Source organism: Mercenaria mercenaria, chromosome 2, assembly GCF_021730395.1.
Source record: "Mercenaria mercenaria strain notata chromosome 2, MADL_Memer_1, whole genome shotgun sequence".
NCBI lineage: Eukaryota > Metazoa > Mollusca > Bivalvia > Venerida > Veneridae > Mercenaria > Mercenaria mercenaria.
In genome coordinates this window covers 113584563-113609541 of record NC_069362.1, presented here as the reverse complement: position 1 = coordinate 113609541, position 24979 = coordinate 113584563, and the positions used below count along the sequence as shown (strand labels likewise).

The 24979-nt window shown below is 35.2% G+C and overlaps 1 protein-coding gene across 1 annotated transcript; it reads left to right on the top strand.

Annotated features, from left to right (window-relative positions):
* Positions 1-250: 250 nt before the first annotated feature.
* LOC123564940 (lysosomal acid lipase/cholesteryl ester hydrolase-like) lies at positions 251-23516 on the top strand. The gene is made up of 8 exons (XM_045358870.2): positions 251-476; positions 9621-9735; positions 11150-11351; positions 13083-13326; positions 15232-15387; positions 19256-19327; positions 20462-20530; positions 22783-23516. Exons 1-8 carry the CDS (start codon positions 357-359, stop codon positions 23011-23013), a joined length of 1209 nt encoding a protein of 402 aa, XP_045214805.2. The 5' UTR covers positions 251-356; the 3' UTR covers positions 23014-23516.
* Positions 23517-24979: the final 1463 nt, after the last annotated feature.

Below are 24979 nucleotides of genomic sequence, written 5' to 3'. Positions count from 1 at the left end.
ATATGAGTTTCGTGAGTGGCAGTAAAGCACATTAATAACCTTACTTGTTATTCATATTTCATACGAAAATCTTTTCAGATCAAATTTTCCAAAAGCAAAGGTGGACGTTTTTAAAGTCCTGGAGTGTATTAACGAAACCAGGTTCAGCGTCCAAGTATGTCATAGCATGTTCTAAATTAAGTACAACTTTATCGTCAACAATTGGAAAATAAACATGTATAGTACAAGTGACCCATTGTTTATAAACTGGTATAAAATAACCTTGCTTATAGTTTCAAATATCAGTATAATCATAAGTGCTTAAACGCTGATAAGTATTGAGGCGAACTGCTTTGATCCCGCTATATGTTTAAGACATGAAATTTGTTACGTGCATTTCGATATTTCTGATTCTATTACCATGTTTAGGTGGCTCATGTTTGTTAAACCCGTGGAAACGGAAGGTATCAGATGATCCGGAGATACACATGAACACAGTAAGTTAATTATGTCATGATTTCTTATTGTTGTTGTTGTGTGTGTGTGTGTGTGTGTGTGTTTCAGATACATGTGTATAATGTAAACTTTTCCTTTAATTTTAATCGTTTTTTTTTTCGTTATTAATTCAAAACATTTATTGCACATCTTCGCGGATGTAAGTGCTACAACGGAGGAACAGCTGAAGAAAAACTATTTTACACACTAAATCTATAATTGCATATGTTTAGTAACTGATTTAAAGGTAGATGACCTCATAGTAGAGTCTTTGTTACCCTACAACAGTACAGAATGTTTCATTTAATTCATCGTTGGATAGAACAGGTTGTCTTACTTGGGGGAAGTTCGAATGCCTAACAAAAACTTCCTGAAAAAAAAAATAGGTTAACCTCCGATTTTCTCGTCCCTTCTAGGAAAAACTAGCTCTGTAATTGTTTGTAAATTCATTCTCAACGCTTAGCCTTACGTTTGGAGAAAGGAATATCAAACAACACCAAATCATAGAAAGAAAGAGTTGCTTCACATGAAAATTGAACAGCTTGTAAAACATGTACAAATGTATATTACTCTACGAAACAAGTGCCAGTATACTGATATAAACATTGAATTCCGGAAAAGAATTGCCTAAAGGGGCCCCACTTTTGGACAATTAAACGCCTTTAAAAACTCACCATATTCAAAGAACTGTTACACATGTTCGTTTTGATGCATTTGCAATAGCATACGAGTGTTGAAATTTCACATAACTAGGTGGAACACAGTTTTCAGCAATTGTTTAGTTTTATTTCTTTACAAATGGCATTCATTTTCAAGGGGGACTACTTTTTCAAAATATTTAAAGTATCCGTCATACGGAACAGTACGGCAGAATAGGTAATGGTCAGGTAAAATATTGGTAAAAATGTTGTTCGTTTATCGAATATATTTCTACATGTGTTTTGATGACATACTCTTAAACCTTAAGGTACTTCTGCACGTTTGGATCGACATTTTTTCTACAACGTAGAACTTGATTAAACACTGACTTTTTCAAAACTTCAAAATATATTTAGAAAATTCAGCACATAAAACAGATAGGATCGTATGTTTAATTTTTTGCTAGACTGATTTGAAAAATTTTGACCTCACACAATTTTTCATAATGGGAGTTTATGGGAAAATCACAACTTTCATAACATTTTCGCAAATAGATTTTTTTCTACTATGTAGATTTTAATGAAACTTCTCACAGTCGTATTTTTTAGCTATTTTACCATGATTAAATGATTAAAGCGAACCACACATTTCAAGCTTATTTTAAGACATTATTTTGAATTATTAACATGTCAGATGTTTTAATATCGTATTTTTTATTAAGAAAGATAGTAACAGTGTCTTTGTAATAAATTTGCTCACGGGTTGCCATTAATTCATAAAATGATTTTCATTTCCGTACGCCGAATCCAGACTTTATTCTACATTTTCCGGTTAAATGACGTTACGCCATCACTTCCGGTTCATCAGACTTGCAGAACTACCTTAATTTGATAAAATTATAATTGTCTTGACCTTTTAGTTAGCTACGGTTACTAACAAAATAGAAACTCATGGGGTCGCCTAACACAATAAAAATGAAAATAATGCAGGTTTGGTTTGATTGAGCTAGTCCATGGAAATGCATGCTACCATCCATGTTCTTTAGCGGAATAATACTGTGCTCCGCGCAATATTTCCGCTACAGAACTCGAGGAAAGATAATAACCTGTAAGTATATATGATCACAATATCATAAATGGTCAAAATTGCGTCGTTTAAATTATCATGATTATAAGTGTCACTTGCTAATTTTGGATCATCCCTTTTATCTGAGTCAGTATCTAGCTCAATGTTGACAGTACATATAAATCTTTGTTTAGATCAAAAACAATATCAAAAGGCAGTCAAACAGGGAAGTACTCTTATGTAGATAGAGATAAACGAGCGGTTTAACAATGCATCACTGATATTACAGTTACCGGTTAGTGAGATAAAATTGGCGTGTAGATAACCTCGCCGCATTCAATCCCTTAAATTTAAGTTTGCCTTCAATCAGAATTATTCAAACCTTACAAATATTGAAAATGTTATCAAAATCGGTGAGTGTTTAATGTATTTACAATGACACTGGAAGATTTGTTTACAAAATATTGCTGTCAAAATGATTGGGAAATTCCGTTTCCGGTGCACATGCGCAACCGGATGTCTTGTGAGGCGCAGTAAATATGAGATCAGTGTATATAAAAGTTTCTAAATAAGATTTTATATGTACTGTTGCATAAAAAAAAACTACTTTTTTCATTAGATCCGCCCATGTATTAACGGGAAAATCGTGTGCAAACAAGGCAATTTAAGCGCTGTTAATACATGATTTTTATTTTTGAAATGCTTGGCCAGGGACGTATATATGTATTTCTCGCAGACTGACATCTGCCATCTGCGTCTTGTTTCTTCAACCTCTTTTTGTAGCATAAAAGTTACCATCTATTCCATAGTATATTTTGCTGTATCAGTAATTACTAACCCCAAAAGCATTGCCTCAAACCCCTTGTTTACTCCCTTTTTAGCTTACCTATGCACGAATTGCTCATGAGTGAGCTATTGTGGTCAGTGATTGCCCGTCGTCCGTCAACAGTTTTCTTTAAACTACATGTCCTTCTTAACCACTAGGACAATTTAGATGAAACTTCACGGGGATGTTCCTCGGGCTGTTTTCTTTAAAATTGTTCAAAGAATTGAATTCCGTTCAGAACTCTGGTTGACTTGGCAACCGAAAGGAAAAACTTAAAAAAAAATCTTCTTGTCCAAAACCACAGGTTCTAGGGCTTTGATATCTAGTATGTAGTATTATCTAGTGTTCATCTACCAATATTATTCAAATTACCCCCTAGGGTCAAATATGGCCCCGCCCTTGGGATCATATGGTGATATAGACTTATATAGGGAAAACATTGAAAATATTCTTGTTCAAAATCACAGGGCCTAGGGCTTTGATATTTTGTATTTAGCATCGTGAAATGGTCCTTTACCAAGATTGTTCAATAACCCCTAGGGTCAAATATGGCCCGCCCTGGCAGGTCACATGGTTTACATAAACTTATATTGGGAAAATTTTCTTGTACAAAACCACATGACCTAGGGTTTTGATATTTGGTAAGAAGCATGGTACAGGTATCCTTTACCAGGACTGTCCACATTATCCCACTGGGGTTTAAAACGGCCGCGCCCCCGGGGGAAGCACGTGGTTTAAATAGACTTGTACAGGAAAATAATTAAAAAATCTTGTCTAAAACTGCAAGGCCCAATTTAGATATTTAGTTTGTAGGATTGTCTAGTGGTCCTCTACCAACTTTGTTCGACTTCTGCCCCTGGGGTCAAAATGACCCTGTCTCAGGGCTGGGGTCATCCCAGTGTTGATTGCAAAGAAAAATTCCGTGTCCCGAATTCGGGTAAAAACCGTTATTTTCTATGAACATATGTATATAATTATGTATAAGAAATGTCCGTTTTGGCACTATATTTAGCGTACTGCTGCTCCCCAATTCAATGTGTCATTATAGCTTTCTATCATATTTCTGCCGATCACAAGACCCAGGAGAACTCTATGCGTGTATAGGTATTATATTGAATTTAAAAGGAAATAACAGGAGCACCGAGACAGTGGCTTCATATTGTCATGTCGTAATTTAAAACCCAGGAGATCGAATTAGGGCTAATGTGGTCCTCTTGTTTGTGATACGGTGGGTATTCAAAGAACGTATTGTTCTTGGAATAAAGAGTTTGCATACTGGGTGTGACATCGCGGGATCAAATATATTAGAATCCTTATGGGTATGATATTATTATTATAAATTTCAATAAGATAATACTACACAATATTATGACTGAGAGAGAGAGAGAGCGAGGGGGTGGGGGGGGGGGGGGAAACTGCGATTTTCAAGGGATTGCCAGTTAAGTTCATTAAGGTGATACTACTTGTTTGATTATAGTTGTTGCATACGTGTACGCTTTGTATATACAAGGATTTACGCATAAGACACACAATGGTGTTATATGCAAATAATCTTCAGTAACTGTTACTTTTAATGGAGTCGGTATATAGTTAAGGTAAATCAGGAAGAGACAGAGGCCTATTGCTGAGCCTTGAGGAATTGCAGCGAGAACAGGTAGAGTGATGAGGGAAAGCCGTCCACAAGGACACTTTGGGATCGGTCCTAGAGTCATGACTTTGTGCTCTCTGATGCTAATGGATGGACTCCCAGTGGAGTTAATGTATTATTTTATGGTGGTCAGCCTTGTCCAAAGCGTTAGCAAAGTGCATTACCATGATTGTCATTTCACAGGCAATGCATTTCAGGATATAGGCCTATAGTTGCTAGCCTCGGATTTTTGGCCTTCCTTGTATACTGGGTTGAAGCGACTGCATTCTTCCATCTACTGGGACTTGGCCAGTTTTAAGCGATAGTTTGAATATATCTTTTTATGACTAGAGCTGTCCTTTGGTGAATCTCTTTGAGTAGCCATGCAGAGGCTTTATTAGGATTTCACCCCTATGCTAGTTCCTACTATTGTTCCTTAAAAGGGGATTACGCACTTCGTTGTACCTAACTTCATGAGATGAAAATTGACCTATGATAGAGAAAAAACCCGGGGGATGGGTCTTAATATTGTTATATCGCAATGTAAGTAACCCGTTGGTCTTTTAGGACCATCCCAGTGTTGATTGCAAAGAAAAATTCCGTGTCCCGAATTCGGGTAAAAACCGTTATTTTCTATGCACATATGTATATAATTATGTATAAGAAATGTCCGTTTCGGCACTATATTAAGCGTACTGCTGGTCCCAATTCAGTGTTTCATTTTAAAAGTCTTAGTATCGGTGCAAAGTGTATGTGCCCAGCTACAATATGATAGCTTTCTATCATATTTCTGCCAGTCACAATGACCCAGATTCAAACCTGACCTAGAGATCATCAAGACAAACATTCTGACCAAATTTCATAAAGATTGAGTCTCAATTGTGGCCTCTTGAGTGTTCACAAGCTTTTCGTTTGATCTGGATTACTGACCTAGTTTTTGACCCCATATGACCCAGTTTCAAATTTTTCGTAGAAATTGTCAAGATAAACATTTTGGCCAAGTTTTATAAAGATTGGGTCATAACTGTGGCCTCTAGAGTGTTCCCAAGTTTTTCCTTTGATTTTATCGGGTGACCTAGTTTTTGTCCCCACACGACCTAGATTTAAACTTAACCTAAAGGTTATCAAGACAAACATTCTGATTAATTCTCATAGGTTTCAAACTTAGATTGTGGTCTCTAGAGTGTTGACAAAATTTTCCTTTGATCTGGCCTAGTGACCTAGTTTTTGACCCCACATGACCCAGTTTCAAACTTGACCTAGAAATCATCAAGACAAAATTCTGACCAAGTTTCATAAAGATTGAGTAAAAATTGTGGCCTCTAAAGTGTTCAAAGCTTTTCCTTTGATTTGACCGGGTGACCTAATTTTTGACCCCACGTGACCCAGGTTCGAACTTGACCTAGAATTTATCAAGACAATCATTCTGACTAAGTTTCTTAAATATTGGTCAAAACTGTGGCCTCTAGTGTTCACAAGCTTTTTCTTTTATATGGCCTACAGACCTAGTTTTTGACCCCACATAACCCAGTTTCATATTTGACCTAGAAATCATCAAGACAAACATTCTGACCATGTTTCATAAAGATTGAGTCAAAATTGTGGCCTCTAAAATGTTCAAAAGCTTTTCCTTTGATTTGACGGGGTGACCTAGTTTTTGACCCGATATGACCCAGATTCGAACTTGACCTATAGATCATCAAGACAATCATTCTGACAAAGTTTAATAAATATTGGGTCACAACTGTTGCTTCTAGAGTGTCCACAAGATTTTCTTTTGATCTGGCCTACTGACCTAGTTTTTGATCCCACATGACTCAGTTTCAAATTTGACTTAGAGATCATCAAGACTAACATTCTGACCAAGTTTCATAAAGATTGGATCACAAATGTGGCCTCTAGAGTGTTCACAAATGTTGACGGACGACGCACGACGGACCCTTTGTGCTCTGGTGAGCTATAAATAGGAGCACCCGAGACAGTGGCTTCGTATTGTCATGTCGTATTTCAATACCCAGGTGATCGAATTAGGTCAACCTTAGTAATGAGTATTTGCTCTCTGATGCCAATGGATATACTCCCAGTGGAGTTTATGTATTATTTTATGGTGGTCAGCCTTGTCCAAAGCATTAGCAAAGTGCATTGCCAAGATTGTCAGTTTGCTGACCATTCTCTAGATTCTCGAAAACTTCTTGTATGGAATTATACTAAAATATGTTCCATCATTTCACAGTCAATGCATGTTAAGGATATAGGCCTATAGTTGCTATATGTATGCACAACAACAATATAATGATGTTTGAAAACAAAATATTTATTATATAAATGCAGTAATTATTGAGTGGAACTGAGGAAAGGGATATAAAGGTGATAATAATACTGAGAACATTGCTATGTATAAGTTAGTAAGTAAGTAAATAATTTATTAAAGTGACATGTGTTTTACAGTATAGTAAATCTAGATCATAACGTAATATAATACCCGGCCAGTGGGCCTATAAGTCACCCAGAGTGTACAGTAAAATTTCACATAATATAAAATACCGTCGAACAAGTATTATCCGCAAACGATATTAAATATACTGAAATACAGTAAAGTTTATTAAGAAAAGTTGAAATGTCAATGTGATTTGCAGTTTTTTACACACAAATGATCATATAAAATGTTTACATTTAAAGTCTTCGTTTACGTTTCAGAAAGACACTGTTCACAAATTAGCACATTTCTGGGGAAATTTATTAACAAAAGCCAGCAAAGTTCGAATCATTCAGTGTGTCTCTAAACATTTCTGATCTAATATCATAATAGTTCAACACAACAAGTATTTCATCTTCCACCTGTCTAATATCACATAAAGTACAAAGTCTTTCTTCAATTTTTTCATTACCAAAGCGACCTGTTTCCATTTTTAAAGGTAGAATACCACAGAGTAGATCTCTCGCTTCTTTTCAAATTCAAACATACTTATTCTTCCGTCTGAAATCTTTACTTAAAAGTGACATATGTTCTTAATTTTCTGACCGTTCTCACATTTTCTGTCCGTATACCTGAATAGAAATCAGCAGTTTTTTCCATTAATAATGTTATCACTAATGGAACACTTATTTGAAAAACAATCCTGTAAGTCTAATCTTGTCATTATATCTTTAGTTATTTAAGCAATTAGCGTAGTCAATTTCAAACACTTGTCTTGTTAATCTGTTATCATCAAATTTAAGCAGTCAATATCAATATCGTAGCATTGTCGGCCATCTTCTGTATGTGGGTAGAATCCAACCAATATCCCCAGTCATAGCATAGAGCGGTGCCAGACGATGCACACCAAGAAAATACCTCATTGCTCAATTTTGCAAAATTTCTAAACTTTGATAACGTTTATAACCCCATAATCCATGATTGGGTTGACGCACGTATATGCAAGTTTTTCATAAGTTTTAAAACCAAATTCTTTCATGCTATGGAGTTTTGAAATTGTATATATATATGTGTGTATATGTACTGAAACAACTACTGCATTAAGCATCTAGAGCCGTTTAAAGATTCAATGCGTCCATCACTGCCAACTGTTACCTTTCTTAAAATAATCCAAATGAATTGTTTCTAATCCGTCTCAACAAAAACTATGAAAAACAAACGTGCTCGAAAGGATTTTTGCTACAAAGAGAAAATTGTATCGCATATTTTTTTTTTTAATTTTCAATGATTATAAAGAATATTTTAAACTTATGCAAACATTTTTATCTGTTGTTGTTATAACTGCTCATAATTACAACACTAAACGATATCTAGTATTAAATATGTATATATATATTTGACATTGTATAATATTGTAACAGAGGAATAACACTGGCTCAAGTTTTTTAATTTATGAAATAAACTATTCTTCTTAGTCTTTCTGAAAACAAACCTGAAATTAAAAAGTGAACCCTTCCGAATATACGGTAGAATCAACCTATCAAAAACATCTCTGGTGCATTGTCAAAGACAGAGTGTCCTTTACAAGTTTATTTACACCTTAGCCAAAATTAATATCAGATGTACCATAACTTAATGAAGATAATGAATCCGTAATAATAAATATAAATGAGCCGTGCCATGTAAAAAAGCAACATAGTGGCTTTGCGACCAGCATGGATCCAGACCAGCCTGCGCATCCGCGCAGTCTGGTCAGGATCCATGCTGTTTGCTTTCAAAGCCTATTGCAATTAGAGAAACCGTAAGCGAACAGCATGGATCCTGATCAGACTGCGCGGATGCGCATGCTTGTCTGGATCTATGCTGGTCGCAAAGCCACTATGTTGGTTTTCTCATGGCACGGCTCATATAACATTCTTTCATTTTGTAAAAACCGTAAATATTTCTGCCAAATTCTCACTAGTAAAACATGTTTACTGTGCAGTTTATGTATCATGTGACATCAACCACGTTTATCTAAATCAGTAAATATTTCAGCGGCAATTTATATCAAGAAACACAACATGACAATCCTGAAAATGCAATATATTAACTGACTGGTTGAAACGATCTAATGAATTATGTAGGATGCTGAAGTCGATTAAACAAACATGATATTAGTATTACCATTAAATCTGAACAAAAGATGTGAACAAACCTTGTGTAGAAAGAGCAGAATCGAACATTTTAAGTCGCGCGATTCATGTAAGACTAAGTCGACCGCAACTTCTTGTCAATAAGCAAAACTTAATCTGGTACCAGCTATGCGAAGTTTGAACAAAATCTGATGAAAGATTGAAGAAGTATCCGGAAAGGAAGAAAATATCCAGAAAACTATCATTTTGCAGAGAATATCTTTAATTTTTGCAAAACTTGATGTGACTGAAATTATTTTTGATTTTGTGTTAACCATCCTGGAAGATTCGGACAGATGATGTTCAAGCTAAAACAATACGTTTCCCGCCGCGAAGGGAAGCGGATACACGAATGATATAGTACTGCAGTTTTACTTATCTTATGATTTCCTTTTTTAGACACAACTGATCACAAGTAAAGGTTACCCGTGCGAGGATTATGACGTACACACTGACGATGGGTATATACTAGATGTTCAAAGAATACCTCATGGTAGGAACCAAAACAGATCTGGTTAGTAGCAAAATTGCCACGGAATATATGTATATATGACGTTTCGTATATATTTTCAAACAGGATTTATTTTGTAAGTATCATTTGAAGTATTGTTTTATATATGACATATATATATATTTATTTCTGATAGAAAGGTTGGAATGATATCCGTTTTTTTTCACTGTTATGAACGTTTCTACTGTATACAGCACTTAACCATTCAGCTGGTGTTGCAATATATGTCGACACCGCCCTGAGGACTTCGATATGTTACGTCACTTCGTTCATTAAGGAGGGCGCAGATCTACGGATCGCGGTGCCGTGGGTTCGATCCCTTGGTGAGGCGTATGTTTTCCGTGACGTTTTGATAGAGTACATTGTGTCTGAAGTCATTTCGTCCTCCACTTCTGATTCATGTGGAGAAATTGGCAGATACATGCTGCGAATAGGTTAATTAGGTACAGAATCCAGAAACACTGGTTAGGTTAATAGCCTGTCGCTACTGTAATACAATCAAAAAGTAAACATGTTCAGTGACAATAAACGAAAAAGCAAAATGATGACATAAATAATGAAATACCTAGTATCTGATACAAAAAAAAATTGTGGTTAAGGGGCGGTAATTATATTTACACAACACGGGGTGTTAAAAGAATGTTACATTGCAACAGTAGTCGCTGATAAATCCTTCTGTAAGATCTTTGCTCCGTACATTAATCATAACTGATATACATGTAGGATGTCTCAGAACATGCCTAAATTTGAGTCCATTCGAGAGCAATCGGAAAATAGAAACTGTAATTCATTTTTAACGGAGTGCTATAATTTGTTTGGAGATGAAGTACGTTTTAAAGTTCATTGGTATCTGTAAGCCTACTTATATCAGATCTAGGTCGAACTTGTTAGGCGCGTGTGTGAAACTCGTTGCGGCACCGTCATATGTCGCAACCGCCATTAAATGTCGCAAGGTTGACGTTAAATGTTGAACCCACTGCTAAATGTCGCAAAATCATCTGCCGCTTTAAGTCGCACCTTTAATGCTAAATGTCGCAAGAATTTGTCGAGCGTTATATGTCGCAATATGGTCCCATTTTTTTAATTCTACCTGTTTTTGATAATTTTGCCCGGGGTATAACTTTGAAGTTACTGAGAATCCTTCAATCAACATGTTTGGGAATATATTTCTTGCTTGCTTTGATAGCGCACTTCCCTTTTTCAAAAATTAACAAAGCTGTAGCAGCCGTCGTCAAAAGGCGTATTAACGTGTCGATCGCTCAATTAGATGTCCTGGGCTTGAAGCCCCGCTTTAAGTCATGACCAAAAATCATACTACACCAATAGCTTTTTTTTTTCAGGAAGTAGATATTTATGATTAGTCATAAAGCAAGATCAAATAAATTAGTAAAAATACACTACAGAATTTGATATCCAGTTTCAGGTAAACCAGTTGTGCTTTTAATGCACGGACTACTTTCTTGCTCAGCATGCTGGGTAGAGAATCTTGTGAACGAGAGCCTTGGTTTTATTTTGGCTGACGCTGGTTTTGACGTCTGGCTTGGCAATTGCCGAGGAAATACGTATGGATTGAGACATGAGAAACTGAATCCTGACCAGAAAGAATTCTGGGAGTTTAGGTAATTGAAGATTAAATGCAAAGGCTTTTGTTGCCAGTTTTATAGCAACGGTGACATTTCTAACAAATAACTTTGTAATTATTATGTAATGTTCTCTGACTGACCGTTTTTTGACTTTTATTATCCCTATTAGCATTAAACTCCAAAATAGCAATTTTATGGAAGCACGGAGAGAAAATATCTGTTTCGTATGCAAAGAGGGTACCGTAAATTTGACGCTTGACAAAATAAAATGAAAGGAGAAATCGATACAAATTTGTGAAAAGCAAATATTTCTATGCTTTAACTTCCTTTTATAAAGGTGGACAAAAATCACAACCGTTATAGCTTTTCAAATCAGGTGGTTCCAACCACTGGCACCAGACCAGAAAGAAAATGCCACTGTACATGTTATACCCTTTTTGCGTACAATTAACCACTCAAACCACGTTTAAACCAACCGTTGGAAATCTGATAAAGATATGGCCACTGGGTAAATTGGTCGCAAAATAAGAAATATTTGTCTTTTATATTATTTCTTTAAACAGCAGTTGGTCATGAAAAGGTGATCGCGAGATCCTAGGTACATTTTTCTGGTGCGCAAAATTAACAGAATTTTCTATCCGTGATTTGTCTAGCCTGACAATGACGCCTTATCAGTGTATTTCAGGCATGACATTTTGTTCTCTATAAACGTGTGAAATATTTAAGGATTTTTTCTCTTTAAGTCTGAACATTACGCCAGGGAATTATTTTATCAAAACTTAGGGATATCAGATATTATACTAATCGGAACATTTAACGCCCCCTTGGATTTTTCTGTAATATTTTTGTACTACAGCTAGTACATAATATGAAATTGTATATACGTTTAAGCAAACCTATCGTTAATAGCATACAGAAATTTGAACAAAATCTAATCGAGAAACCACATCATTTCTTTCATATTACAATTGCAACCAATTTTTTAAATGTCACAGAACACACCTGCTTGTTTGCTTTTTAATGAACGTGTAAGTAATTATAATTTATAAGGATATTGCGTGGGAGATATAGAATCATTTCTAATATATGGTCAAACATAAAAAACAAAGACAAATATCAAACAGGGAATGCCACGTACCGAAAACGCAGCCTCCGCAAGACGAAACCCACAGCACGCAGACGTGCACACATACACATACACACACACTCACACGCACACACACACACACACACAAAGCCAACACATGAGGACAAAACGAACAAACAAAGGAACACAGTGGGGCACCGCCTTGGAACGGTCAGTGGCAAACACACCGCTGGGGAGCTTAAAACGGTTTATGGTGCGCACCCAACCTCACTCTTATCCCCACCATGTTCCAAAGACACGGGACAGTGTAAAATAAAACCACAATTAATAAGGAAGGATAAAGAAGTAATTTTTGCTTAGTTTGTTCATGATTTTTCTGCGTAAATTATAATGAAATTTGTTTTGTATTATTGACCTTTCCCTGGAATCTGGAGTTTTGTGACCTTTTTTATTGGATTGGGGTTTTAAAATGTATGAAAAGGTATAGCACATTTTTATCAATTTGAAATTTGAAGATATTATTTATAACATATTAAAGAGAAACTTCATAAATATACTGTTTGTAATATAAATGATATTGCGAAAATATCAAAAGAGCAACAGAGTTTTCTTTGAGTGTATTTTCTGGTTTTTTTTTTCTCTCTAGCTGTATGGTACAACACCTGTGTGTTCTATTTCAGTTGGGATGAGATGGCAAAGTACGATCTTCCTGCAACTGTTAACAAGATGTTGGCTATTACGGGAGCTGAGCAGGTATATTTTGTTGGACATTCCCAGGGAGGAGGCGTAGGTTACGCTGCGATGTCAACAGATCCAGACTTCGCAAAGAAAATAAAGATGTTTGTGCCGCTCGCTCCTGCCGTCTACCTTGACGCACTGACTGGTCCACTGCGACTATTAGCTCCTTTCTCAAAGGACCTAGATGTAAGTTACATTTGTATTAACATGGCCGACTAACATTTACAATTATATGTTAGATGATATTAAATGCACCGCTATAATTATCTATGTAAAAATAATTTATCAGCATTTCTATTGCTATTGCACAATAATGTTTACATTAAAAGAAAAAAGCAATTAAGGAACAGAAGGAACCAGAAAGAATTGTGGTCTGTCGGCACCTCACGGCACCTTCACGTTGTGTAAAGACAGCTAGTTTTCATTGTTTACCAATTATATGAAAGAAAGGAGGAGTCACACCCATTTACATCATATTAATAAGAAATTCCCATGAGAAATGCCATGCTGATAAATATCCACTCGACCTGTATAGAATATGCACAGTTACCTTAGCCCAGGAAATCCAGAAACAAAACAATAGTCCAAAACTACGTTATACGGTCGGCTTCGATCAGCTGAATAGTTTTGCATTTTCGATATTTCCAGCACTTTTGATGTGTTTCATGCATGAATAGCGGTAGCACACGTTTGTTTCATGTAACAGTAAAATGGTCCTCTAAAGACTATTCTAGCATAAAACTGCTGTTATTGTCACTTTTTGGGGATGTTTTAACAGGAGAGAAAACGTGTGTTAACAGAGAGATTCTCGCGCTCACGTGCTGTTATAACACCCTTTTATATATGCGCGTTCCGTGGCAGAGCGTAAATGTATTACGGCCCTAAAACGGATAATTCAAATGGAAATGACGTCAACGTGAAAAAACAACTCGGATATTCCCGCGCATTTCATGGAAATTTAATGATGTTGAGGGATAATGTATTCATTTATTCGTTTTTCGCGTTTTATGCTAGAATAGCGTTAACGCATGTTATTTTCGTGTAATAACATCGTGCAGACGTTATAACACGAAAAAATCATATGTTATCCCTACAATCAAAACAAAATTGAGAGGAATGCTTCTTTTTTTTGTGTGTTTTTCTTTTTTTTTTTTTTTTTTTTTTTTTGTTTTTTTTTTTTTTTTTTGTTTTGTTTTGGGTTTAACGCCATTTTGCAACAGTATTTCAGTTATATAACGGCTGGCAGTTATTATATAATAACCTAACCAGTGTTCCTGGATTCTGAACCGGTACAAACCTGTTCTCCGCAAGTAACTCCAACTTCCCCACATTAATCACAGGTGGAAGACAAATGATTTCAAACACAATGCCTTTCATCAAATTGTCTCTAGACAAAATGTTCATGTTCTCTATTTTTACACGTTTTGTGATAGAATGGTATTAAGGCATATTTATTACCCGTTATAGCATTTGCATATTTTCCCAAGATTCAGAAGATGCTCTCTTACACGAAACAGATGCTTTTTTGAGAAAAAACATTAGCAAGCGTGTATAGTATTATAAGGCATTCATAACGAGATACACAAAATAGACCGCTATCATAAGATCGTTTACAGTCTTCAAACATCAAAACTTAAATCTCTATTGCCTATTTATTTCTTAACTCAACTTAGAAAATTTTACACTATGCCCCTTCATAAATACAAATATTTGAATTTTTTAAAATCGATACAATCAAAAATGTTATTTATATACTCAAACATGGTTGGTTGGTGACATCTACAAATAAACTGAAAAATATCAGATACCTCTTGTTTATCTATAAGCTTAAAGTTTTCAGCTCATACCCTTTCAGCTTCGCCATGTTTGTTTAACATTACACATGAGTACCGAAAAAATATGGCACACGAATATTTGTGAAAATCACTTTATTCCTTGAAATATGATTGAAAGTCACACATACCTTACTCTGTCTTTGGAGACTGTAGAGACAATATAACACATAATTTTGTTACATTGTGTAAAGTTTTATTGCTACAGATTCCGTGAATCAAACAGTTTATCAATGTGTGTCTTGATTTTATTTTTCAGTTTATTGCCGACCTGTTTGGAGATGGAGAAATTTTACCCAATGACAAGATTTTCAAGTGGTTAGCGAAAGATATTTGCACAAAGGAAATACCAGCGTTTCTCTGCAAAAACTTCCTGTTTGTGCTTTGTGGTTTTGATGAACAGCAAATGAACCAGGTACGCCTATAGTTTTCATAATATACGAGGATCTTTACTAGATGGTATTGCCTCTCTCTTTATTTCAGTGATTGCTTTCCGGTAATATAATGATGAATTTCTAAGGGAAACACTGTACTGTTTGCTTGCACTAAAATAATGTGTGATGAAATGTAATTTTAGCAAGAATTACTTAAAGTTACTGTCCACAGCTGGAAGTAAATTGTATATTTGACACTTGGGGAGAATATGAAGTTGTTGAATATTCGTTTATCGCATTCTGGATTGAAAATCAGTTCAAAGCCATCAATTATGAGAAGATTATCACTCGAATTCGGAAGACATACGCATCTGAGGGAAACCATAAATAATGTATTACAAAATTAATGTAAAATAAATTGCAATATGAATAAGACATGAATGACAAAAGTCATATAAATTGCAATATAAATAAAACACTTGCTTCATCTGCATTTTCTTACCGTCTCATCTGTAGACTTGTCTGCGACTTTTTGCTGTTTTGCACTGTTTTAGGATTTTTGTAATTATTTTCACTCTTTACGTTACTCGGCATCTAAATAAAATGTTTCAAACATGTTTTATTGTGGTCTGCATAATATACCATTTTCTTCCTGTCTTGCCCATAAATAAGCATGGACGTGGACTTGAAATACATATATCAAATCAACTCAAATATTTGAACAATCAGGGGTGGTATAGTACGTCATCAACAGGTGCGCGCAACACTTCCCGATGCGGCTTTTTTTATGTCAAAACATATCGATTCGGTGAGTAAACTTGCAATTATTTCATTGGTAACGAACAGATTTGGAAATGACATATAGTCTAAAGTACCCGCATGCGCCTCTAGTTTATCACTGGCTTTTGCATTTTTCAAGAAAGTCTTACAGCTCAGTGTTACGTGTGACCACTACCGTACAATATTTAGCCATGTACAGCTTTTTAGATGGAATTTAATGTGATTTTGCGTGACTTCAAGCAATTGTGATTTTTTATTGAAACATGTTTTGTTTTGTTTTGTCTGTCTGTGTTGAAGTCACAGAGTCTTGTCAGTGCCTCTCCTTTCTTCTAAATAACATTTGACAGATTTTGATGAAAGGCAACATCAGTATTAAACCATGTATGAAATGTAATTGACACTAATGCTCATAACGGGTAAAACACAACAATGTAAATATTCTTGTTATCTTTATGTTTCGGTCAATGAACCTTCACAGATTATACTACATTGCCACTTTATCAATTTTTGTGTTTCTGTGATATAATTAGTGTAGTTGCGCAAAAACTCAACATTTTCCAGTTTAATGGTTTCAAGAGTTATTATATTCTGATTTTTGTTGATTTTGAAGTTTAGGCAGTGCATCTCCACTTATGTCTTTCTGTCGTGTCTGAATATTTCCAATTGTTAAGAATATGTGACATAGAGATGTACACTACTTCTTGATCGAAGAAAATTAAAGCATACAATGTCAAAGAATTTGTCAGATATGCGATCTTAATGAAACTTAAGGTGAGTTTCATTTTTTTAAATGTTGAGTTATAAAGAATTACATCCAAAGTTAATGAAACGTTACCAATATACTTGTATAAATGTGTATAAAATTTAGAATTGCTACATTCAAGTAATAAATCTACTTTCGTTGATTTGTGTAAATATATAACATTAGCTTATAAAAAGGAAGATGTGGCTATGTCTTGAAAGTGTATGTCCGTATGTTTATGTCACAACGGCTTCCACTGTGTAAGGGTTTATACAAAAAATTAGTAAAATTTCCTATTTCAAATAATCTTTTATACAACAACATTTTCAACAACTAAACAGTTTAAGAAAAGCAAAATAATTTACATTGCAAGTAAAATTGTTCTACCACTGTTAAAGCACACTTCAAGATTTAACATGTAATTGGGTGCACTACGAGTTGCAAGCAAAATCTGAACATATGTCAAATGTTAAATCCTGAACCGCTTTCTAGTGTAGATTCAATCGATGTCCCATTCTACTACGTGGTTATTATAATTCGGTTGCAGTCACTCTTGGTCATTCCCTGCGCACATCTAAAACTCCTTAATAAGAACTTTTCGTTGGCGCGATACAGTAGTTTCTCATTTTTCCCGAGCAATTGTGATGATCACGGGGCCCTGAAACGTTAAACAAAATTAAATAGTAGCATATTATTAAAAACTAAACTGAATTGGTGCGACTTTATACCTTTAAAATATATTAAAAGGTTGCTCCTTTAAAAACAGCACATATTCTTATTTGTCTCATCGAGTCTTGCCTTAAACTCAAGTTCGAAATCAAAGCCATCATACTCGACTATTTTCGATGACACGCCATATATACATGTACTTATCATGCAAAAATAATTAGAGTAACAAGTTAACTAATGGTTTCCAAAATACTTTCTATTTATAATATCATGTGTCGAAGTGCCTATCTAACTTTACCACTTATTAAGGTTTATCTACTGTAACATTATTGAAATTAAATCAGTCATTTATATCCATACCTTGAAACAGCAACCGACATAGTCGTGACAAAGTTTGGTACGAAGACCTAGTTGAGCGTTGAAATCCTTGTCTGGGGTCGTTAGAGGATGTTCTCCATTTCTCAAATATTAAGTCGTACAGCTTCTGGAAAATATAATACGTCAATTACGTCTTGCATGCCGGTCACTCAGCAATCCTTTTTAACATATATTGACAATTCCATTGATGCAGACTAGAAGTTTTGTTTCCTTTTTCATCTTTCATGTACCTAAAATAACAAACATAAGGACATGATAGAACATAATTATATCATACATATGCACGTTTATAGTATACAACATATGTTCAAGATATGCCTCGTTCTTTCAATATTATCTTCAAATGCTTAATGAAGTTTACGGACCATCTAGTGAAAGCACTCTAACAATTAGTTATTCGAGTTAATAGAACTTCCAGGCAAGCGTGATCACATTTATATGAGCACCAGTCCGGTGTAAGTCATGCTGGAAATTGGTGAGCAGGGAAGGACATCAATTCAGTTGGTGAACCGGGATGGCGAAATTTTAGTTTACTGATTTTTCGGAAAGTTTAGATTCCAATGACTAATCAAGGTATCACTGACATGTGTTTACCATAAAAGAAAACCCGTCAATGCTTGGATTTATCAGAAATGCATGTAAACTCTTGTTATGCGACATAATATGGTGTGGTGAATAGGGAAGTGTTTCCATGAAGTGCATTGTGCACGAATGTTCTCTTAAACGGAAGACTTTCTTGAAAAATGCAAACGTAAATGATAAACTAGACGCATGTGCGGGTACTTTCGACTATATGTCATTTCCGAATCTATTAGTTATCAATGTAATAATCGCAAGTTTACTCACCGAATCGAGATGTTTTGACACAAAAAAGCCGCATCGGGAAGTGTTGCGCGCACTTGTTGATGACGTACTATACCACCCCTGACAATTAACAAAACGCAATGCCATACACTCTTTGAAAGGTAGAAAGTGATCCTAATTTCCTGTTAAACTAAGTTATGTATTTGAGTTTCGCTTCGGTCTCATATTTAAGTCGAACATTGACGTTATGGTTTTTATCTCTTAATCATCAGATGACTGGCTAAACAGCAAACTCAACTAACTTAACCTCATGTTAGTTTTTAGTGTGAACACTGTATTTGTCAAATAATATGTTTGTGTCTTTAAATTGTCGTACATATACGCTTACAGACAGTATTGTAGACTAAGATCTTTTTTAAAAAGGAACTGTATTCAAACTTATTGTAATGTCTAACAACTATTTCTAAATCCCATCCTTCCTGTTTTAAAAAACCATTGATAAAGTGTGTATGGATTTGATTGTTTTTCTGTTTCAGTCACGTGTCCCAGTATATATTGGCCAACATCCGGCGGGAACTTCCGTCCAGAATATAAATCATTTTGCACAGGTATGGTTATTCAACACAACATGGTTTAATTGACGAAAACAATGTCTTCAGACGGACAGTTCACTTCGTATCACTAAAAGTCAATAAGTTAACATTTTAGCAGTATTTTTAACCATTAAAATGGTCAGATTTCAAATGTCAGTATTACGGTTTGCCGTTACGTTAAAATGAGACATAAACAAGAGCTGTTTGTAACACACGTATGCCACCATAATGGTCTGTCCCATTTTCTGTCCCCAGATCACTATGATCTTGACCTTTAACTTACTGATCCCCAGTTTAATACCGTAACGGGCGATCTCATGCCATAGGAAATCATCATGTGAAGTTTGAAAGCAGTAGGTCATATGGTCTAAAATTACTGAACGATAACCATTTTCAGTCCCGAGGTCACTGGACCTTGACCTAGTGACCTCCATAAGAAAAGGGAAATATACTAATCACAGGGAAATCATCGTATGAAGTTGGATGACTGTAGACAATTACTAGTTATTGAGCGAAAACTGTTTCCTGTCCCGATGTCACTGCCACATTGACCTTTGACCTAATGATCCCAACAAAGGGTTCATCTACCATCATATGTAGTTGACGAATCTAGGCCAAATGAGCGGAAACCGTTCTAAATCTCGAGGTCACTGTGACCTTTGACCTGCTTACACACACATACTACGGTTCATACACTGAAAACAGTGTCTTGAGAAGTTTGACGACTGTATGCCTCAGCGTTGTTCAGTTAATGAGCAGAAACAGTTTTCAGTCTCAAGGTCATTGTGACCTTGACGTTTGTCTTATAGGTTCCATAACAACATGGGTTATCTATTGACCACAGGAAGTCATCCTGTGAAGTTTGACTAATATGAGTCTAAGCATTCTCTAGTTATTGGTCGGAAACTAAATGTTCTACTAACAGAACGACCAATCAACAGACAATGACAAAAGAATATAGTTCCTCGAAGAGGGACATAATGATTGTATTAACTTCAATACAATAAATAACATCGAGGTTTGATCTGTTGTAATGTCTTCTTTAATAAGTATTAGTTACGACATACTTGCGCTCAACCGTCGACCCTCAGCATGTATATTTCATTGATTTAGTACAATGAATTTAAGCAGAGGATGTTTTATTTGTAGATGGTCCTCACAGGCAAGTTTCAGATGTATGATTTTGGAGCAAAGGATAATATGCTTAAGTATAATCAGGTATTGTTTTGATTTTTTCGATATTCAACTGATTATCCATTGACTTATTTTTTAAACAGCATACATTTGCTGTGGTCTGGGAATATGATATTTATACGACATTTATTCTTGATAAAAAAAGGCAAAGAAAAGTTAATAGTTTTTCGTAATTGCTACCAAGGTACATTTATAATTCTTTGGAAATTAAAAAAAAATCATAATCACTTTATTATAATGTCGTTTTAAATATTATATGACGTTTCAACTCAACTGTTACAGTACGATGTAGGTCACGTGCCTTCACGCAAAAAGAAATATGTTCTTTTAAGTTTCGTCTCTGTGTTATAGAAAGATAAATTCGGCCTTTTGATGCAATCAGAATAAAAAACGGTTTATGGACGTCTTTTAATAATTTTTTATTTGAACAAAGACAAAAACGAAGAATCTGCATCCATTCGCCTGTTGATCAAGAAAGCAATGCTAATGATACTTCAGCTTGTGGAGAATATGAAAAATAAAAATAAGATGAATATAGCTTGTATGTGCCTTCTAGTCATAATATGGCACACCTAGTTTCAAAATGGCCCTCCGGCATTATTATGACACAAGATGTGCCATTATGGCAAAAAGGCACAGCCAAGCCGTATATAAACCTTTTAATAAATACTATTTTCTTTTTTCTCAGACAAGATGTAGGATTAAACACAATATACATTATTTCTTGGCAAAGGTAAAAGCCGGAACGAAATTCTTTACAGAGGTGTCGGTCTTAGCTCTTTTGTTCGTTTTTTTTTTTCAAGGACCTCCGTAGCGGAGAGGTTACGGTCGCTGACTTCGAATCACTTGACATTCATCGATGTTGGTTCGAGCCTCACTCGTGGCGTTGAATTCTTCATATGAGGAAGCCATTCAGTTGGCTTACGGAAGGTCAGTGGTTCTACCCAGGTGTCCGCCCGTGGGGAAATAATACAAGGAGGGACACTGGGGTCATCCTCCACCATCAAAGCTTGATAGTCGCCATATGACCTATAAACCCCCAAAAAAAAGTCTTAGTTTTTTTATTTGAATAAGAGGTTGATATATGGCTTGGTTGTGCCGTCTTATCATAGTGGCTAACATAGTGTCATAATTGCACAAGGGCCATTATGAATATGGCCAGAAGGCATACATAAGCCGTTTATTGACCTCTTTATGTACCTTAGCTTCATATTTATCTTGGTGTTTTTATTTATCATATTTTCCACAAATTAATAGCGAGCGCGTAGCTCGCGAGCAATTGCACGAAGCGCAATTGCGAGCGCGTAGCTCGCCTTACGGCAATGTGTAGGCGAATATAACAAAGGTGTGCTGAATGGGGCAAAGTGATGTAGCTGAAAAATTTTCCTCTCGTCTGGGCGCCGCCATTTTGGGTGCCGCCATTTTGTTCTACTTCCGTCAAAGTCGAGAAAATTGTTTTTTTTTAATTTTATATTTGAGTTACAATCTCTATGTTCATTAGGTGTCTTTATTTTTAAAAAAGTTATGTTATGGAAATAATTTCAATTTTGCTTTTATTTTACAAAGTGCGTGTCCCTAGAGGACAGGTGCTCACAGGAAATGCTTTGTTGGCAGTGAATACAGAACTTCATTTGATTGCTGAATATTATCCATCACTCAAAAATAATGCAAGAAAGATTTCCAGTTGGTAGAAAAAAATATGATTTTCTTTTAAAAGATCAAGCATTGGGATAAAATATCATAAATAAGCATAAAGCCATAAGAACGCCACAAACAGGTAATGACGTCACCGTGACACCGGCTTTCCATAAATTTTGCAACGTATCATATTCGCTGTTACAGGTATAATGACACTAAATTTTTGTTTCTTTTCAAGTGAATAGGTTCTCGGAATTGTTTTAAGCAGTGAATAGTTTATTTGCCGTTTAAGCTACGCTCGCTCAGAGGCTTTGCCTTTTTCATATTAAGCATCATTTGTATTGCTTTTTCATCGATAATGCCATCATTATTTGACAATTGATCTGAAATTGATTCAGCACCCTTTTATCCGCCATAATGACGTTGCTTCATGACGTCAACGTCAGAATGTGCTAACGTTCCGGTTACCCGGGGTCATTATGATTATGGCGCAGAAGCACACTGCGCCGTTATGGATCCGTCTATGGTGGTCGTAATTTATGGCCGTTTTTAACGGTATTTTTGTTACTATTTACAGTAAAGTATATAATAATATATGATAGTATTTCTATAATTCTATCTTGCGTGCTTTTTATCAGACGACGCCACCAGTGTACGATCCGAGCAAGGTCACCGTACCTACAGCGATGTTTTCCGGAACTCATGATTGGCTGGTTGCTCCTAGTGACGTCACGAAGCTTCTCAATATATCCAAAACGGTGATTTTCAAGAAAGTAATCAGTGCCTGGGAACATCTTGATTTCATTTGGGCAATGGATGCTCCGAAACTATGTTATAATGATATTATAAACTTATTTAACAAGTATTGAGAATCAAAAAAAAATATATCATCAAAAAGTAAAACACCAACTGAACTAGTTTTAGCAAGTTTTAGACCGTTCTTTGCTTGTTCTCACAAAGTCATTTAACATACATGTGCGCTGTTGTTGTTGTTTTTTTTCAACCGTATTTTAGTTTTTCACGTTTGTTTCTTCGTATTATATTCCAGTACATGTTTGAATGGCCAGAAAATCCATGAAAAGTTTAAATGATATGATATGTACTTAAGTCACACGATATTTTCTGTGATTTACGTTCTTGTAGATAGTCACAGAAGTTCTTTAGTAATGTAAGTGATATTATGATATATGACGTTTTTTTGTTATGATGCATTTTAACACTATAAAATATTGTGATTTTATTGCAACAATGTGAGTATTATATCCACCTGAAGGGCACGTTGAGCTTTTATTTTACTTATTTAAAGCATAATATATATTCTACAAATTATCAAAATGTCTTATCGCAAGCAATAAAATATTGAATAAATATATCATTTTGTTTAGCATTGGTGTAATTTAATTCCAGGGCTGAGCGCGGAACTGTTGTATCTTGTTCTTTATTTATAAATATTTACAATAGTTTCGCACTCAGCCCTCGAATCGCGTTATCGTAGACAAAGCGTGGTGGTAGTCTGGACTGCAGTCAGCATAATTCCAGACTGTTAGTGTAAAATATGTGAAAAGATACTTTGGAAGTAGAGAACTCAATCAAGCAACGTAATAGCAGACCTGGTTTGACCAAGTCTGCTCATGAGAGGTAATAAAATGCTCAACGCCCCTGACATCCCTTAGCACCAACTTAAGTGGAATTTACTATTATAGTAAAATTGAATGTTCTCAATGATGCAAAAGTACCAGAAAATATAACACCACTGCGTACTAAGTATGGGGAAACTTTTTACAGCCGCCATATGGCAGACACTTTAAGACTGCTGTTTTGATAGTTTATAAAATCGGTCGATGAAAACATCCTTTGAAAGAAGAACATTATAGAAGACTCGGTTTGATCTGGAACGACGTATTAGACCTTCCAGGTTTGATAAAGTCTGTTCGTGGGAGATAATGAAATGTTCAAGTCACTTATTCCATCTTTTTTTAGAGCATCCTAATTCTAAAAGAAGCAAAAATGGCAAAAGGGACTTATTAATTTTAATTTTTAGGCAAAAAAAAATATATTATGGATTTGAAAATTCCAGTGCAACTGAAAACATTTTCATGCACACTTTTGTGATACATGTCCATTCATACCATATTCCTTTCGCCCTTACTAAGATATCATGAATTTCTATTGAAGGAATTAAAATCAGCTTTAGTAATAAAAACTACCAGTATTAGATTTTTATAATAACTCAAAATGAGTCAATGTCTACACGTTTTTTTTTCTCAAAAGGTACATACACTACTTCCTTAGCATTGTTATTTATCAAGATTTTTTTCTAAACTTCCTGTTACAATAAACCAAACACTACAGCAATACTGCTTATAACATTAATTGCAGTAAATTGATCGAAATAGATCCTATTTTGTTTTTATTTTTAGTGCATTTGTGCGGAGACAAAGAAGAACGTATTCCACCCATGGAATCTATTTCAAACAAAATAAGGCATTCTCCATGTTTGTAAATCGCATTTTTTTCGATTTGTTTACTAGTGTTTACTCTTCGGTTCTGTTTCTGAAATACAGTTGTTGGAGAATACCGTTCCTACACTGCATGATATTAAACACTTTTTTTGTTTTAGATCTTTTAAGTAAATATATCATCGTGATCATGAAGCTAGAAACCTAGAGGGATACTTTTACTTGAGAAAATAGTTCACTGTTAACAAAAACTTGAGATTTTCAAAGCACTGTAAGGTTAGTATCCAATTACGACAGGGCGCCTAGCTATACTGTCGGACTGGCATATTACACCGCCAATGTCACATTCACAAAATGAATGCTTCATTGATAGCTT

Bases quoted from the DNA above. Each gene is read 5' to 3' on its own strand.
- LOC123564940 (XM_045358870.2), top strand. From the start codon at position 357: ATGAAATTTGTTACGTGCATTTCGATATTTCTGATTCTATTACCATGT. The intron at 477-9,620 runs GTAAGTTAATTA...TTCCTTTTTTAG, and splicing joins CGGAGATACACATGAACACA to ACACAACTGATCACAAGTAA. The intron at 13,327-15,231 runs GTAAGTTACATT...TTTATTTTTCAG, and splicing joins CTTTCTCAAAGGACCTAGAT to TTTATTGCCGACCTGTTTGG.